The 16,362-nt window shown below is 39.6% G+C and overlaps 2 protein-coding genes across 2 annotated transcripts in view; both read right to left on the bottom strand.

The window, feature by feature from the left end:
• Window positions 1–1,243: 1,243 nt before the first annotated feature.
• Window positions 1,244–12,171, bottom strand: CAVIN4 (caveolae associated protein 4). The gene is made up of 2 exons (XM_080819184.1): window positions 11,655–12,171; window positions 1,244–4,633 (listed from the first exon to the last, which is right to left on the bottom strand). The coding sequence occupies exons 1-2, from the start codon at window positions 12,060–12,062 to the stop codon at window positions 3,956–3,958; spliced, it is 1,086 nt and encodes a 361-aa protein (XP_080675310.1). The 5' UTR covers window positions 12,063–12,171; the 3' UTR covers window positions 1,244–3,955.
• A 400-nt stretch (window positions 12,172–12,571) lies between these two features.
• Window positions 12,572–16,362, bottom strand: part of TMEFF1 (transmembrane protein with EGF like and two follistatin like domains 1) — an 84,241-nt gene continuing 80,450 nt past the window's right edge. The window contains exon 10 of the mRNA XM_080819183.1: window positions 12,572–13,699. Coding sequence (XP_080675309.1) covers window positions 13,615–13,699 — 85 coding nt within the window. The 3' untranslated portion in view covers window positions 12,572–13,614. The remainder of the gene's footprint in view (window positions 13,700–16,362) is intronic.

Here is a 16,362-nt window from a genome sequence, read left to right as displayed (position 1 = left end):
GAAGAGCTCCTTACATGCAGGAACCATGTCCTTCATAGTATTTAATGATAGCTAGCACGTGGGAGGCTCCCCCAAGTGCTGGTGACCCAAAGAGGAATAAAATACAGTTCCTGCCCTTGAGAAGCATAGTCTAGTCTAGAAAGCAGTTAAACAAATAAACTGGAAGACAATGTAAGTGCTATGACCGATGTATGATCAGAATTCTATACAAAGCACCTTCCATTTTTACAGTTCCATCATCTTACACACACCATGAATCACGTTGCTGAATTTTTGCTTGATGGTCTCCCAGAAAACTGTAAGCCCAAGATAAGAGTTGAGAAAGTGGAGGGGAGGGGGAGACACAGACTATGTTCAATTCGTCTTTGAATCCTCAGTGCTTCACATAAAAGCTGGCATATAAAGGTGCTACCTATATTGAATATATGGAATAATTAATCACACCCTTCCCGGGTGGGGGGTGAGTGGGAGGTGACCAAAGAAAGCCAAAATGAGGAAAATTGACATTACCACTGAACTTGAACTTCCTCTCCCAGAATGAAAGGGAGACAAATGACAGGTGCAAAGGCATCAAGAGGCAGAGCAGTTGGGGGAGGGGAGGAGCTGGACAAGCACAGCTGGTTTTAGAAAGATGTGCAAAGTAAATTCAAAGCCTGAGTATATTCTACCACTCCACTCCGTCTTCTCCGGGATCCTTGGATGTCCTAAGCAACTCACAGTGAAGAGGTACTTATCCCAGGTCTCCTATCTACCTATGAAACACACTGAAGAATTCGGACCTGATAAGGACAGTTATATAAATCCTCACACATCACGTAACTCAGAGGTAGTCAGTCACCAGAATAATACACAAGATTCAGCCCTAAGACTTCTTCATTTTTCATTCACTACAGACCCAACAGGGTGCCCGATATTCAAATAGAATTGAAGTTGAGACCACAGTCATCATTTCTCAGTCTCGACTCCAATATGCCAGAACAATTTATCTTGGGAATGTAAGCTAACTTTTTTAGTAGGGTTCAATAAAAGAAGCTATAGAAAACATGTCTCAGAGGGGGCGGAAAAAAGGCTCAGTAATTTGGGCCTGGAATGGAATTGTAGAGCTAACAATGATTCTGTGAAATATTTTATGTAATAGAACCTATGCTCTTTACCTGATAGAGTTGCAATGAACTTCAGGCTTTGTTCTAAACCAAACACTTCAATGTGGATAAAAGGCAAAGAATGAAGTCAAAATGAAAATACTGTATTTCAGTTTGTATTTTTAATTTATGAAAACTTGTTGAAAGGAGATCACACACACACACCCGAACACATTCCCAGCAAGCTAGATTTTCATGCTCCTCATTGCTGTTTCACTCTTGGCCTGTTTTTTAATGAACGAGCCAGAACCAGGCCAGAATACACTCTCAGAGGAAAGCCCCCGGACCTGCCATGCATAGGACACAAAGGCACACCACCAACGGTCCTTGCCTTTGGTGTCTATGGATGTTACATGATTTTGCCCCATAAAAGGAAAAAAGCTAAATCCCGCTCATGTTTTTATTGAATAAAATGTTTAGAATCTAACATGTATGACTTCAAAAACACAGAAGAGTAAAAAAAGCAGAAAATCTGTTCTGTGTTGTCTGAAACTTCTGAACTAAGGAACGTTGACGAGAATGTTCTTTGCATTAAATGGCGATGTGGGATTGTACAGCCTATAATGAATAGACACTCTTTACATCAAGAAAACGGGGTGAAGAGAGAAACAACTATGAATGTGGAATTGAGAAATGCCCTAAATATGGTGGAAAATGTCAAGAGACAGAAGCAATATGGAGCGGAAAATCCTAGTACCGAGAAAGCAGTATAAGGTTTCAGTGAAACTCTGGTAACATTCAACTGTGTTTCTGGGGTTGTACAAAGTCTACCAGGATAAAATGCTGACCAGGTTATAAAGCTTTCCCATCAAAATTCAAATGTATCCCAATGGGAAATATTCCATAACGTCAAGTCTGGTGATATAATAGGGCAGTAAGGAAACAAACTTTACAAAAATTCCTTGAGCGTTATATTTGCAGTTATACTTTAGCCCAATTGATATTTATTCTGCATAGGGCCAGGAAAAAGAAAAGGCTTATAAACTTCTTATATTCTTCTTAACTTAGAAACATATTATGAGAAGGGTTACTATATCAAATTCATGCCGTGTTATTTGCATCCATTATTAGTAAAAATATTTACAAATAGGATACCAACATCAAACTTTTTAAAATTCAAATTTATTACGGCTTTAAGGAAATACGTGGCGAGGCATCCAAGCTCTTTCTAAACTACATTTTTTTAAATTGTTCTTTTCAAAGAATGTTGTAAACACTTCAGTGTTCAATATAAAAAGATGATTGAGATGCACAATTCATGATTTTATGTATTCAAGCAGAGTGAAGAGGAAATGATGTTGAATCAAACTCCCAAACCCAAATATCTGGGTAACCGAGTCAAATACTTGAAAGCTGATTTATGTGTGTCTGACTCTGTGTATCTGTGTATATTTGTTGTAATTTTTAACCTCTTTAGGAGCACCCCAAATTGATCTGAAAGCTGCCTGTCTAAACTCTTCAAATTCAACAATTCCATCATTTCTTCCCCATTATAAAACCAGAAGTTTTAAACATACCAGAAGTGCAGAACCAGTAGGACCATTTCTCTCCTTAGCAATAATATCTACTTCCAGATTGCCTAGATCTAAAGCTAATGGTTAAGTGGAATCTGGCTTCCTCCCAAACCAGCTACGATGAATTCCTATGGTCCCTGTTTTAGACAGGCCCTGAGGGGTTCACTCTGGAAAACAGAAACATGAGGCCATTTCCAAAACCCACTGCCATCAGGAAAGACTTTAGAAAGTCCTCTTGAAGACACAGTCATCGTGTTATGCTTCATGCAGTTCAAAGATTGCTCTAGTCTACCATAGCTCTAAATCAAAAGAAAATTAGAAAAGGAGTTTCCAGGAAACATTTTAAGACCCTACTGAAGGCTGGATTTTAGTCTTTGACAAAAAAGATGTCACCCAAACATTTATTTTTCATTCCTATTCTGTGAAAAGGCTTCTGAAGACCAACTTTAGCTTCTGTCCAACTTAGGTCCTCAATGCTTGGTGCTTAAGTCTTTTTCAGAAGGTGTAATTATTTCAATTCTGTTCCTGAGGAACGAGTGGGGTTTGTTTTCTCTGGAGGTGCTCCCTGTTCCCCCCAGAACGTGTAACATTTCCATTGATCGTCACAACAGTCCTCTGAGACTGGAGAGACAAACCCTCTCCATTTTACTGATGAGTTTATTAGCAGGTGACTTGTTAAGTGGCGGGTATAAGCGAAACTATAATGCCAGAACAAAACACTCGAGTCCAGCACTTCTTAGTTTTTATGCAAAAGCATCAAAAAGAGGTATGACTACTAATTGACTAATGAATCTTTATGAACATGTGGATGATATAATCCTCACACGGGTTATTCCCTTTTGAGCTTGGCCACAACACCCATCTAGACCAAAACTGAGAGTTTACTTGCAAATGATGGCTACAAACTTTGCCCTTAATATGTTTTAGACACCAAACGCCTAACTGCCCTCGCTAAGAAACTACTTTCCTCCTGGGCAAGAGAAAAGAACTTAAAAACCCACAGCTGCCATGAGAATGACTTAAAAGAGAAAGTTGATAGAACTGTATAAGCCCACGGAAGAAAAAGGAATTCCCAAGGAAGTTATAAGGAAATGTATAGAATACTTGTGTTATCTTTAAGATTTTAAACAACAGAAATGAAACCAGCCATATCATTCATGTTTTCCTATGAACAAATGTAAATGACTATACTATTTAATAAATGTAAATGACTATGTCATCAACGTCAATGACTATACTATTTAAACTAGAACCTTGTGATTGAAGAGATGTATACTTATGTTTAGTTCCTCTTTATGATTACTGCTTTAAATCTAGCAAAAGAGATTCATCGTCCTCTACTTTCACTTGGGGTTTAAAAGTAACTTTCAAAGGCTCAGGGGTTGAGATCTCCCCTCCTTCTCTGGGAGGATACACCGCCCTGGCATCCTCGCGGTCTGTTTCACTGAGCTCATCAGTGTAGAGCTCACTGATGGGGCCCAGAGACTCGCTTCTGGCAATGATGTCCACACCCATCTCCCTGACCTCCTCCGCATCTTCGGCCACAGTTCGGTCTTTGGCCTTCCGAAGGCTACGCATCTTAAAAGCTTCCCTTGAGGGAGCTGCGTTAGAAATGGATTTCTTAAACCTTTCCCCTGACTGTTTCAGCCTCTCTCCCGACTGCCGTAACCTTTCTCCCGACTGCCTTAGCCTTTCTCTCCTCTCCGGGGTCACTATTCTAGTTCTAATTCTGTTCACTTTTTTGTCAAAATTCTGCCGAGTCTTCTGCATGTTTTCTTTGGAAAATGCCTTTTTGATATTATCAATGCGCTCCTTGCCTGACTTTCTAAGCCTGGCAGATCTGCTTTCTTCGACATAATATTCTTCATCTGAAGACAGATCTATTGGAGGGTCAAAGACATCCTCGTCGGTCTCTTGATTCTCAGTTAGGCTTCTGTCTTTAACAATAGACAAGGCTGTCGGACACCGAATCTCCTCCTGAACAAGAGAAAAAGAAAGCACGTTAGGTATCAGTTCTTTCACCTTCCGGCCACGCCATTTCCATCTCCTCCATGGGCTGTGCACCCTCTGCCTGCTCTTTAACTGTTGGCTTTTCTCAGGGTTTCTCTCTCCTTGTCTCTTGTTGCTTCGTCTCCCCGGCTCAGCTGGAGCAACCTGGTCCACTCCTCTGCTTGCAGAACCAATGGTAAGTAAACGCACAAATATTTTATCTTCACCTCTCCCCTTCTCCGAAGAAGACACACAATTCTAAATGACAGAGAGATGTTACCTGGATGTAACAGAGACACGTCAAACTTAACATTAACATACCAGGGGCCCCTGGGTGCCTCGGCCAGGTAAGCATCTGACTCTTGATTTCAGCTCAGGTCTTTTTTTTTTTTTTTTAATATGTTATTTATTTATTTATTTGAGAGAGCAAGTGAAAGAGAGAGAGAGAGAGAGAGCTAGAGAGCACAAGCAGGGGTAGGGGCAGAGGGACAGGGGGAAGCAATCTCACTCCTGAGCAGGCAGCCAGATTCAGGGCTCAATCCCAGGACTCCAGGATCATGACCTGAGCCAAAGGCAGATGCTTAACCAACCAAACCACTCAGGGGCCCCTCAGCTCAGATCTTGAGCTCAGGGTCCTGAGTTCAAGCCCCACAGGGGCTCCACGCCGGACATGAAGCTTACTTAAATAAATAAATAAATAAAAACAAAAATTTATAAAACTTAACATGTCCAAAAATTAAGGTCCACACAGCATCTTCTCCATACCTGCTTCTTTTCCTGGGTCTCCCAGCACCAACCCCCCTCTAGGTATGACCCAAATAGAAATCTCAGAATTTCAACCCAAGTATTTCCTCTCCTCCTTATCCCATATCCAACAGGCCACCAAGCACCATTAATATACTGCTTAATAACCCTTCCCCCCTCCTCCTTCCTCCTTGTCTCTACCAATGTCTTAATTCAGGTCTCTGTCATCTCAAGCCTGAACTTATACAATAATACGTCTACCTCCAAAGCATAACCTAAGTATTTCCTGGGAAAAATTTCTAAAGCATAGCTCTGATCACATCCTTTCTCTACTTCAAAACTTTTGGGAAATCATCAATACTCACAGGACAGAGTTCAGTTCTTTAATATGATTAGAAGGCTCTTCAGTTTGAGCTAAACCTACTTTCCAGTCCAGCAACATACAACCACTCTCTGCTCCTCAAACAGAGTGTTTTCATCTCTCCATGCCTTTGTATACTTTTACTACCTTTTTTTTTTTTTGCTTCTTTTAATGCCTTTCATCCCTTTTCAGCTCTGTCAACAAAATCTTCAAGAATCAAATGTCCCCAACTTCCCCTCAAAAAGCTAATTCTTTTTTCAATTTATACCAGAATGACATGTACACACCTCTACTTACAACACTTAATCACTGTTTGAATTGAACTGGAACTCTACTCATTTATATACTGAGGCCTTCACTAAATAATAGGTTTGATGAAAGCAGAAATGTGTCCTACGTTTTACACCCAGTATCTATCAGAGAGCCTTATACATAGTAGTTACACTCAATAAATGGCTGTTCAATCAAATAGGGCGTACACCTTCGTTCAACAGTTTCTAAGCACCTACCATGCACCAGTCAATGTTCTAGGAACTGAGAACCTCCTAGGAAGAAAACAGAGTAAAAGAGTTTATATTCTTGTAGAGAGAGAAATAAACAAGTTAAATGTGTAATCTGTTGGATGGTGATAAATGCTAAAGTGAAAAATAAAGTAGGGAAGGGGACTATACAGTGGTAAGTAAGATGATTAGAAAGTCCTCACTGATAAGATGACATCCTAGCCTAGACTGGAAGGTAATGCATATATCTGGGAGGAAAACCAAAACGGCAAGGAAGGCAGTAGTATGGTGGGAGCAGAGAGATCAAGGGGCAAGAAGAGGAGGAAAGAGAGGTAGTGGGAAGGCCAGCTTGTGTAGAGTTCTGTATCCAATAACAAGGACCATGGCTCTTATTCTGAGTTTGATAGGAAGCCCTTTTTTTTTAAGGATTTTATTTATTTGACAGAGAGAGAGAGAGAGAGCATGCATGAGCGGGGGGAGGGGAAGAAGGAGAAACAGACTCCCCGAGGAGCAGGGAGCCCAATGCGGGGCTCAATCCCAGGACCCTGGGATCATGACCTGAGCTGAAGGCAGACGTTGAACTGACTGAGCCACCCAGGCACCCCTTCCACATTTTTATCATGAAAATTCTTTTCACTAAACTGGCACGCCTGATAGGAAGCCCTTGTAAAAGTTCTGAGAATAGTGATATGATTTGACCCATGCTATGAAAGGATGGCTCTGTTGAAAACAGGCCCTGGCAGGTGAGATAAGAAGCAAGGAGGGCAGTTGGAGACCACTGAGGTAAGTCAGGTGAGAGATGCTTGAGGACGCTGGCAGAGGCTGTGGGAAGCAGTCTGATTCTGGATCTCCTGGGAAGGTGGGAGCTAACAGGATTACTGCTAGATTTGGATGTAGAGTGTCAGCTTCAAGGACGATTTTCGAGTACATGGCCTGAGCAGCAGAAGGATGGATCTCCCATTAACTGACAGGGGAAGAAAGCAGGAGGAAGAAACTGGAGGGTAAGGTTGGGATCCGAGATGTCAAGTAGGCAGCTGTGCTTACAAGCCTGGAATTCAGGAAAGAGGTCTGGACTAGAGATATAAATTTAGGAATCATTAATGTCAAGAATTAAAAATCATGAAACAAGATGAAGGAGACCCTAAGAGACTGAGTGAATGGGTCAACACTCAATGTTACCCAAACTTCTTGGGGCCGTGGTACATTTCCAGCATATTTCAGATTTGGGGAAAACAACATATTATATTACATTCCCAGTCAGACCTTAGGAAGAAACAATTCTGTGATATGAATGTGAATATTCACTCTAAGGTGAAATAAAGAGTATAAACAGACTTGTGCTATTTCTGGTCAGTTTTGCCACCAAATGAGTTCAGGTCAATCCTAGGTCTTGCTACCCAGTACATTGTGAGAACTTTTTAAGAAATTTCTGGATTTTGGTATTTGGACAGATAAATGGATTTCCAACATGTAGATAAAAAGGAAGAGATGAGAAAGAACCAGAAAGGAGACATATCAGCCAGTGAGGCAGGAAGAAATCCAAAAAAGCAGCACCCCGAAGGCAAAGGAAAAGAAGTTTCAAGAAGAGAGGGAGGGACCCACTATGTCAGATATGCCAATGGATAAGGATGAGAATTTGATTTGGGAACATGGCAGACACTGGGGACCCTTGAGAACCAGCCCAGAAATACAGCTGCTAATGAAACCCAAATACTGAGGGATTATTTACAAAACTAAACAGGCAAAACTTTAAGGATCATGAGATTTTAGGGAACCCATGAGTTAAAATTTCTAAAAGAAACTATGCTCCTATTTGAGATCCAGATTAAATCTACTCAATCAAAAAAAAATTAATATATAAGAAATAGGCTTATTCCAAAACCCATCAGCCTGACAGTCAAGAAGGTCCTTGGAAACTTATTTCTTTGGATACTTGCTTAAAATTAAATTCTTTGGCTACAGGATTGGAGAGTCTAGCAGCTTAAAAAAGAAGAAAAGACAGGTGGGCGTCTCATAACTCTCTGATGAATCAGTGAGAAGCAGCAAAATTATTCCTCTCCTTTCCTGACACCTGCTATAGGGAGTAGCTTCAGCAACAACAAGTGGGTTGGTATGGCCTGAGAAAGTATAATTAGAAAAGGAAGGAGCCAAAAAATAATTATTGCTTGGTAGGGGGGAAAACCCTCACAATCTTGCTATAAAGGAATCAAACATAGCTTAACTCAGGAATCATATTCCATTCTTTTCAATTGCACAAATTATACAACATCACCCTTAAAAACAAAAGTAGTCAGAGAAAGTACTTGTGACATGGATCTATTTGTTGCAATTCCTACTGAGTCAGAGATACCATGAATTAATGATGAATATACTGTAATAATAATTGAAGATTATGGGGTTGAGTTACAGTTGATTTCCAAATATTGTATCTCTTCTTTTTAAGATTTTATTTATTTGACAGAGAGAGAACACGAGTGGGGAGGAAGGAAGGGAGGGAGAAGCGAGAAGCAGACTCCCTGCTGAGCAGGGAGCCCGACCTGGGGCTTGATCCCAGGACCCCAAGATCATGACCTGAGCCAAAGGCAGACACTGAACCAACGGAGCCACCCACGCACCCCTTTATATCTTTTATGTAGAAGTCCAGGTAAAACAACTTTTGTAAAACAAAATGAGTACTATCGTTAGGGTAAAGTAGCTTTGACTGAATATCAAAGTAATCTAGCTAGGGGACTTTTGAATATAGAGAAGTCCAGGGTTCATCATTAGGGAATGGCCGAACATCTCATTTGGTAACCACAGGCATGTGGTTTATAAGCAAAATTGCTAGAAGAGATGGTATGACTGCTGGCTTGCATGAGAAGGTCATCAAGGTGATAGTATGCTCAAAGAGAAATCATAACTGTATGAAAAAGAGCAGATAATTTTTTTAACACCAATGTCCAGGATTAGGTGAAAGTTCCTGTGGGAGATAAAATGCCCATAAAGATTGTCCCCAAAAGATGTATCCAGGGAAAACCTTTTGGGGAAAAACACAAATGGAAATGGAAGTATACTACAGCTGAATTACTCCAGCTTCAAGTTAATTTTAATAGGACAGGTGATCTCAGTATAACCACTTATACATATCAACTATGAGAATGAAGTATAAGAACTAATTTTAACTAAGTATAACCGTGTGCATACTGTATAGAGTTCTAACAGCTAATGAATCATCAAATCCATTGTTATTGGCCTTCATCTTTTCTCTACAAGCTCTACAAGCTTTCTCTACAAGCTCTATAAAAGCGGCTGCTTACTGACAAACTCCGGCTTCCTCTGAACAACCTAATTTCATAGAACCTTCACAGCACTGTATCTTACATGGAACGAGATCTGACTTAAATTAGCACCTCCCGGTAGCTTCTTCATACTATCTACTTGTTCAACTAATTATAGAAACTCAAAGAGAAAAATAGCAAGTTTCAGGGAATAAAGAGGTGAATATAGAAAATAATCTTAACTATAAAAAAAAAAAACACAAAAACTATGTCAATAGAAAAGAGTCAATTTGAACTTTTCAGAAACTTCTTTCCTCAAGCCTTTGTAGATCTTGATTGGCACCTGGTCCGCTCTTTGCACAAACGTTCTCAAGAGAAATGCTGGATACCAAGAATGTTTCCTGGCATGCCCCTTGCAAGTGAAGGGTACAACATAACCCATTCCTGCTAATGCCCTTGGAAGGTGAACTGAAGAATGGATCCTACATTCTCTAATATCAAATCTAGATCCCCATTACATATACTAACTACATATACTAACACTGGCACTGGCTTCTTTTTCTTAAATAAAACAGGTTCTTAAAAACTGATTCCATATAGGGGAAAGAAGGGAAAAATGAAACAAGATGAAACCAGAGAGGGAGACAAACCAAGAGACTCTTAATCTCAGGAAACAAACTGAGGGTTGCTGGGGGGTGGGGAGGAGGGGTGGGGTGGCTGAGTGATGGACATTGGGGAGGGTATGTGCTATGGTGAGTGCTGTAAATTGTGTAAAACTGATGATTCACAGACCTGTACCCCTGAAGCAAATAATACATTATACGTTAATTAAAAAAAAAAAACAAAACCTACAAACAGATCCCAAATACTACTCTGCCATCCTTATGTAACTTCATCATCAACAGAGCATGATGGAGACCTGTCTAACGTGTAGACAATGCTGTGGGGATTTGTGGCCTACATCCCTCATGTCTTACAAGTATCTGCCTCCATAATCCAACTGTGTTCTTATTTTGTTTTTACTCTTTGAAGGTTTTTTCCTATGCATAGGGATATCCATCCGTTTTAAAAATACACTGTGGTAACACTGTGTGTTTGTGTGTGTATATACCAAAACTTCCCCCTGGAAATGCTGTACTAGTTAATACTCAGTTACTACTTCCACCAGAATATGAAAGTGCTTGGCTTTTTTAACCCTTAAAACTCTGAGTATATGTTGTAAAAACTGAAAATACTTAAATAGACATAAGTGGAATTCTGATCTTTTATTTTGTCTTTTGTGAATAGTCCGATAATGACTTTCCCATTTTTCTTTCACAGGAGGAGAGTTCAACTTTTTCCTTTTGATTTGTAAGAGTTTTAAAATATATTCAGATACTATGCATTTTGCCATGGATGTGTTCCTACTTCAAAAAATATGAATGCCAAATGCAGAGTAATATGCTAACATAGCACAATGCACAATGTCACACTAAACTACATCAAATAAGTGGAATCAAAAGACTTTGTAATCTAACAGAAGCAATTACTTATATGACTCCAATATCTATAAAACTGTAACAATCATAAAAACAATGGCCTGATTATTCGTTGAGTTTTTCTTATTATCATTGTAACCTACATATTATCCATGTAAAAATTCCAAAAGAAAAATAATATTCCAAAAAGTTTACATTTTACTGTTTAGGGCTTTTCAGGCTCTCCGTAATAAAGGGAGAAACCACATCATGGGACTACAGGTCCTCAGTTTCTTTTTTTTATACAACAAAGAGGTGTTTTAAACCCAAGTTCTTCTAGATCTCTTCTAGGACCAACATTCTCAGTCTCCAGAAGGGCATCGTGCTGATATGGCTAACATGCTGAAAGAGCCTTCACAATATTAAGTTTCAAAGGCAAGAAATAGCCTCAGCTATGATCCACAGTTCCTGTTACACAAAATGGTTGAGAAACTCCAAGTACCGATAGCATAGCACATTAGTCAACACAGACATGGCTTTATCCTGGGATTCTCCCTGAGACAGAACTCCACTCCATGAATACATACAACAGTTAGGATGGGGTGCTGGAAACTTCTCATATGACTGGTTGGCAATTCAAGGATGTTAAGATTTTGTAGTAATCAAGCCAAACGCAGGTGCCAAGCTTACCTGGAATATTACCACACGGAATTTATTTTTCTTCATTATTTCCTCTTGCTTGGATTCAACATTTTTCACGTGAACTTGTTGCCTCTCCACCCGGGCCTTCACGTCTTTAATGTGAGCACTGACTTTTCGAGTTTTCTCAAACAACTTGTTAATGACATAGCCTGTATTGCTGTGGGACTGTGACAGCTTCAGCAGGTCAATCTGGACGGACTTTATGGCATTTTCCATCTCCCTATGTCTCTCCTCTAGTCTCTTCTGGCTTGCCTGCACACTGTCCACGATGGTGGCTACTTTGTCCAGCACGGTCACGATGGTGAGAGCAGCGTCTTGGTCTTCATCTTCTGTGACACTCGAGAGGCGATTCTGGTGGATTTTATCGGCATTTGAAGAAGACCCATTATGTTCCATTTTAGTTATCTCTCAGTGAAAGATGTCCCACCACAATCAGTTCTGGCACTAAGAGTAAAAAGTTAGCTCGATAACAGGCAACAGGGTTGTTTTAAGGGTTGGAAACCCCACCCCTGGAGACTGGTCAAGTATTTATAACTACAAATACCCACACATGACTGTTCTGCAACATGAACCCTTGCAGAGCACTGGGTACTGTTCCAAACATGCTTGGTGACTGACTAATGGACTCAAATAAGTCTGTGTGCAGACAAGAGGAAAGCTTAAAAAAAAAAAAAAAAAAAAAAAAAACTTCCCAAAGCCTCCATGTTACTAATATTAAGCCTAAAAGCCAAATGACCAAAAAAACAAATGTTGGGGGAAGCTTCTGCCTTTAGATAATTTCTAACAGTATTTGTAAAAGCAAAGGGGAATTTTGAACTGAACTCTTTTTCTACTTACTTCACATACTAAATGTACTGATTTATCAGTAACAAAGAATGTGGTAAATAAACACACCAAAACAGAGGCCAGATAGTGAAAACATTATATTATAACATGCTTTTCCAAACCAAATATTAAAATTAATATTTAATTTTGAACATATTCTTAAATTCTACATGCATATACCTAAACTACATGTTAAACAGCTGAATACATTCTACTCACACTTCAGATCTTTAAACACCAACAATCTACTAATATAGCTAATACTACAGGACAAATTTGGATAGAGGTCTTAGATAATTTTTAAGCTCACCTTAAGAGCACCAATCATTAACAATTATTTTTGCATTTTATTCACAAACACGGATACAATTTGTTTATTCATGTGAAAACAAATATTTTCTTAAAAATGAACGTGTATTAAAGTAGTTTAACTGATAGAGGAGGATTTATTCCAATCTGTTTGTTAAACAGACTCTTTTCACAGTATCTAAATCTACTTTCCAGTGATTCGTTCCATCTTTGCTACCAGATACTTTTCCAAATTATCAGAATTATTTTTTTTCAAAGAGAGGAATAATCAAATTCCAATCCATACCGCTTATAAATATTTTACATCTAACACACACAACTTTACAGTTCATGCGATAGGCAGTGTCTAAAAAATCAGTTACTAAATCTCAAAAACATTTAAATGTCTATTTAAACACAGTGTCTTCTAGATTCTTTGTCTTTTTTTTTGTAAGAAAAGTAATCTGTAAACATCTTTACCTTTAGTTCATGCTTGGTCATTTGTTGTGGTCATTGTGGAAGAAGTGGGTATGACTTTATAACCATTTGTGAAGTGGTCCATCTTTGCAAAAATATTACATTCCATGGGTAAAGAACAAGTCTTAGAATTACCATGTGGTATAAATTTGTGAACTCAATTTCTGTATTTAAAAACATAAAACAAAGACTACTAAACAGTCCAAAACTGTTGTACCTGAATATTCTAAATACAAGCCAACAGTACTACACTAAAAATGTCCAAAAATAAGGCCTCTGAAATAAATATTTCCATTCTTTAAAAAAAGACATAATAAATGTACATCACATGGTTAGTGTACATATAAAAGTCATCAGTTTAAACCATTCTGGATGACGTATCTGAAGTAAAATGACCTAGGTTTTGCTTCTGTCGCCGTCCTCTGTTGTTTTTAGGGCATTTTCTGTTGAGTTAAAAAAAAAAAAAAAAAAAAAGATCATTTTGTTTAAGGTATTTCAAATGTTTCCAAAGTAATACACGTTTCACACACAAAGCCGTACTGGGAAAAAAGGATGCTATTTGATGTAAGACAGGCTGAGAACCAACATGTCAGCCTGCTGTCTTCCCTACACAGCTGGGAGGGGAGAGGGTTAGGTACAGGACACAGGTGTGAGCACAAGCAAAGCTCACTCCTGGGTCTCCACTGCTGCGTATGTGTCCCTGAGAGGAATCCCCACCCTTCTGACCTGCCAACTCCCTAGCCACGGTGACTGATAACACATAAACCTTGAACAAAAAAGAAAGGATCCTGGCCTATGGACTTCTGTGGAGCATTGGGACACCCCCAACATGACAAGAAGAGCCTGGATGAAGGAGTAATTAGGAAAAACTGTGCATGTGCAAACAGGAAATGCTTAGTGATTTTAGACAATGACTCAAAAGAAGTTGTTCCACAGCCTGCTTGGGCAAACCACAGAACCCGATAAAGAACTGTGATGCTGGGGATAAGGACAGTCCATGACTCTCCTCTCAGTTTACCATACTGCTTCTCCATGGTGGTCTAAGCCTCACTGTACGGCACCTGCTCTTGGGCCTACCCACCGGAACGCAAACATGCAAGCTTGTACTCTGCACCAAGTGCTGTGGCACACAACGTGGAACGAAGGCACTGGGATGAATCCCGGTAATGTTAAGCTCGGACTCTGCTAGAAACTAGCTGTGCAACACCCTTTTCTTATATGTGAAATATTAAAAATTGGGACCAACTTCCCATATCTCTCTGCCAGCTAGGAATTTATAATCTAATGGCAAGAAACTCATGTGACAAGGAGTACTCCTGAAGTTCCATGTTTTTAATTCAGTTTCAAAGAGCACTGCTTTGCCTTAACTTAAAAGCCTTGATGGTAACACTTCCATTTCATATACTGTATTTCATAAATTTTATCTCACTAATCCTCCTAAAAACACTTTGAGGGAGACAGTGATGGAATCCTCTCCATTTCATGGTTGAGAGGCCAAGCAAACCTCTTTAACAGTCACCAACTCACCATGATGTTGGAAGACTTCCAACTCCCTGGGGCCATGGTTTTGTCATCTATGAAATAAAGGGATTTGGCTAGGAGAATGTTTGAGGTCGCTGCTATTCTATCATTCTAAGAGTCTAAAAATATGAAAGAAGATTCCAAGCGTAAAAGAAGAAAGTTTTACTCATGCAGTCTTCATAAGTGAATCAGTGGGAACATCCTTTTAAAGGGAGATTGCTCTCATGTAACAGCCACCACAGGGTAAGTGAACAGCTGTCCCATAATGGACTGTGTGGGAGAGGAACTCCTTAAAAATTCAGTGGAGCTAAGTCCAAGTACATAATTATAATATTTTAAATTCATGAAGCAAAACATTTGAGGGGGGGAAATACCACAATAAGAAGACAGGCCTCAACAAGAGATACATGATAAATTCAGTGAGCTGACCCTTCAGTCACGGAGACAGTGGGCAGTGAAGACAGTGTAACAAGGTTGCAAAAACACTGTGATGTTGAAAATGTCTGGGAAGGCAGCAAATGGAACTGGGATATCAGCTAGAAGGCACGGACTTTAACTATCTGTCAAGTAATTTTAACTTAGTAGAAATAGAATTTATAAGATTATAGCACATGGAGAACAGAAGCAAAGAGCAGGATAAAAGGCTGAATTAGGATTGGTAAAAGGGCTTAACTATCTCCGTGATCTTGAGAGTAAGGTTCTTCCCCCATCCAGGCCCTCCAATTTCCTGACTTCTCTATAATGGAAGGGGTTGACTCAAAGTTGTTTCCTGCTGACTCAGAACCTCCTTTGATCTTCTTAAAGATGATACTATCAAGAGGCCTCAAAAGCTTCCTTCATCTATATCTTGTTTCTTTCTTTCACCCTCCATATAATTTATTACTCCATTCCTGCTTTCCTCAAATAATGTCCTATATGGTTCTCCTGGCCTCACATTTTCCCTCCTCCAGGGAAATTTTGCAGATGACACTCAGATCAATGCTCTGAAAAAATGATTCATACCAAGTCATCCCCCCAACTCTGTTCAAAAATCAAGTCTGAACCTTGCTCCCATGCAGTGGTCATACTTGGCAAATATATTTCCTGAGAGTGACTCAAAATGGACCCTCCTCTGCATGTTCAGTGGAAAAAGAAATGGTCTGGAAATCAAGCAGCAATGAATCCAAATCCAGGTACTTCCATTACTAGCTGGATGACCACAGGCAAATGACCTAATCTAAGCCTATATTAAGTGGCCACGGGCAGCCCTGATGTTACACAGGTTTCTTCTATTTGCCCTTTCTGCTGTCATTATTTTTTATATCATTACGTCCCTATTTTAATCTACTGCCCAATTTTATACCCAGTAGTCTTGCCTAAGGGCAGATCATCTGTTCTGTGGAATAAAGCCCACTGACTTCAGCACCTAAATTTTAGGAAAAGTACCTGTTACTCAGAGAACACTTTTTTGTATAATTTCTAGATTTATCATTTCAGCTCCAGATGGCTGAGGGTACTGAAGGTCTAGCTTCTGTCCAGATCTAGGATAGAAGAGCCATAAACCCATTATGGCCTGCCAATATCTGTACTTGATATGCTCCAATCC

Source organism: Martes martes, assembly GCF_963455335.1.
Source record: "Martes martes genome assembly, chromosome: 12".
Classification (NCBI taxonomy): domain Eukaryota; kingdom Metazoa; phylum Chordata; class Mammalia; order Carnivora; family Mustelidae; genus Martes; species Martes martes.
Note: the sequence above shows the minus strand (reverse complement) of the source record. Positions and strands in the feature narration are given on the sequence as shown.

Excerpts from the sequence above, each read along its gene's own strand:
- CAVIN4 (XM_080819184.1), bottom strand. The coding sequence starts at position 12,062 with ATGGAACATAATGGGTCTTCTTCAAATGCCGATAAAATCCACCAGAAT. Across the intron at positions 4,634-11,654 it reads TCCGTGTGGTAATATTCCAG|GAGGAGATTCGGTGTCCGAC; the intron begins GTAAGCTTGGCA and ends TCTCTTGTTCAG.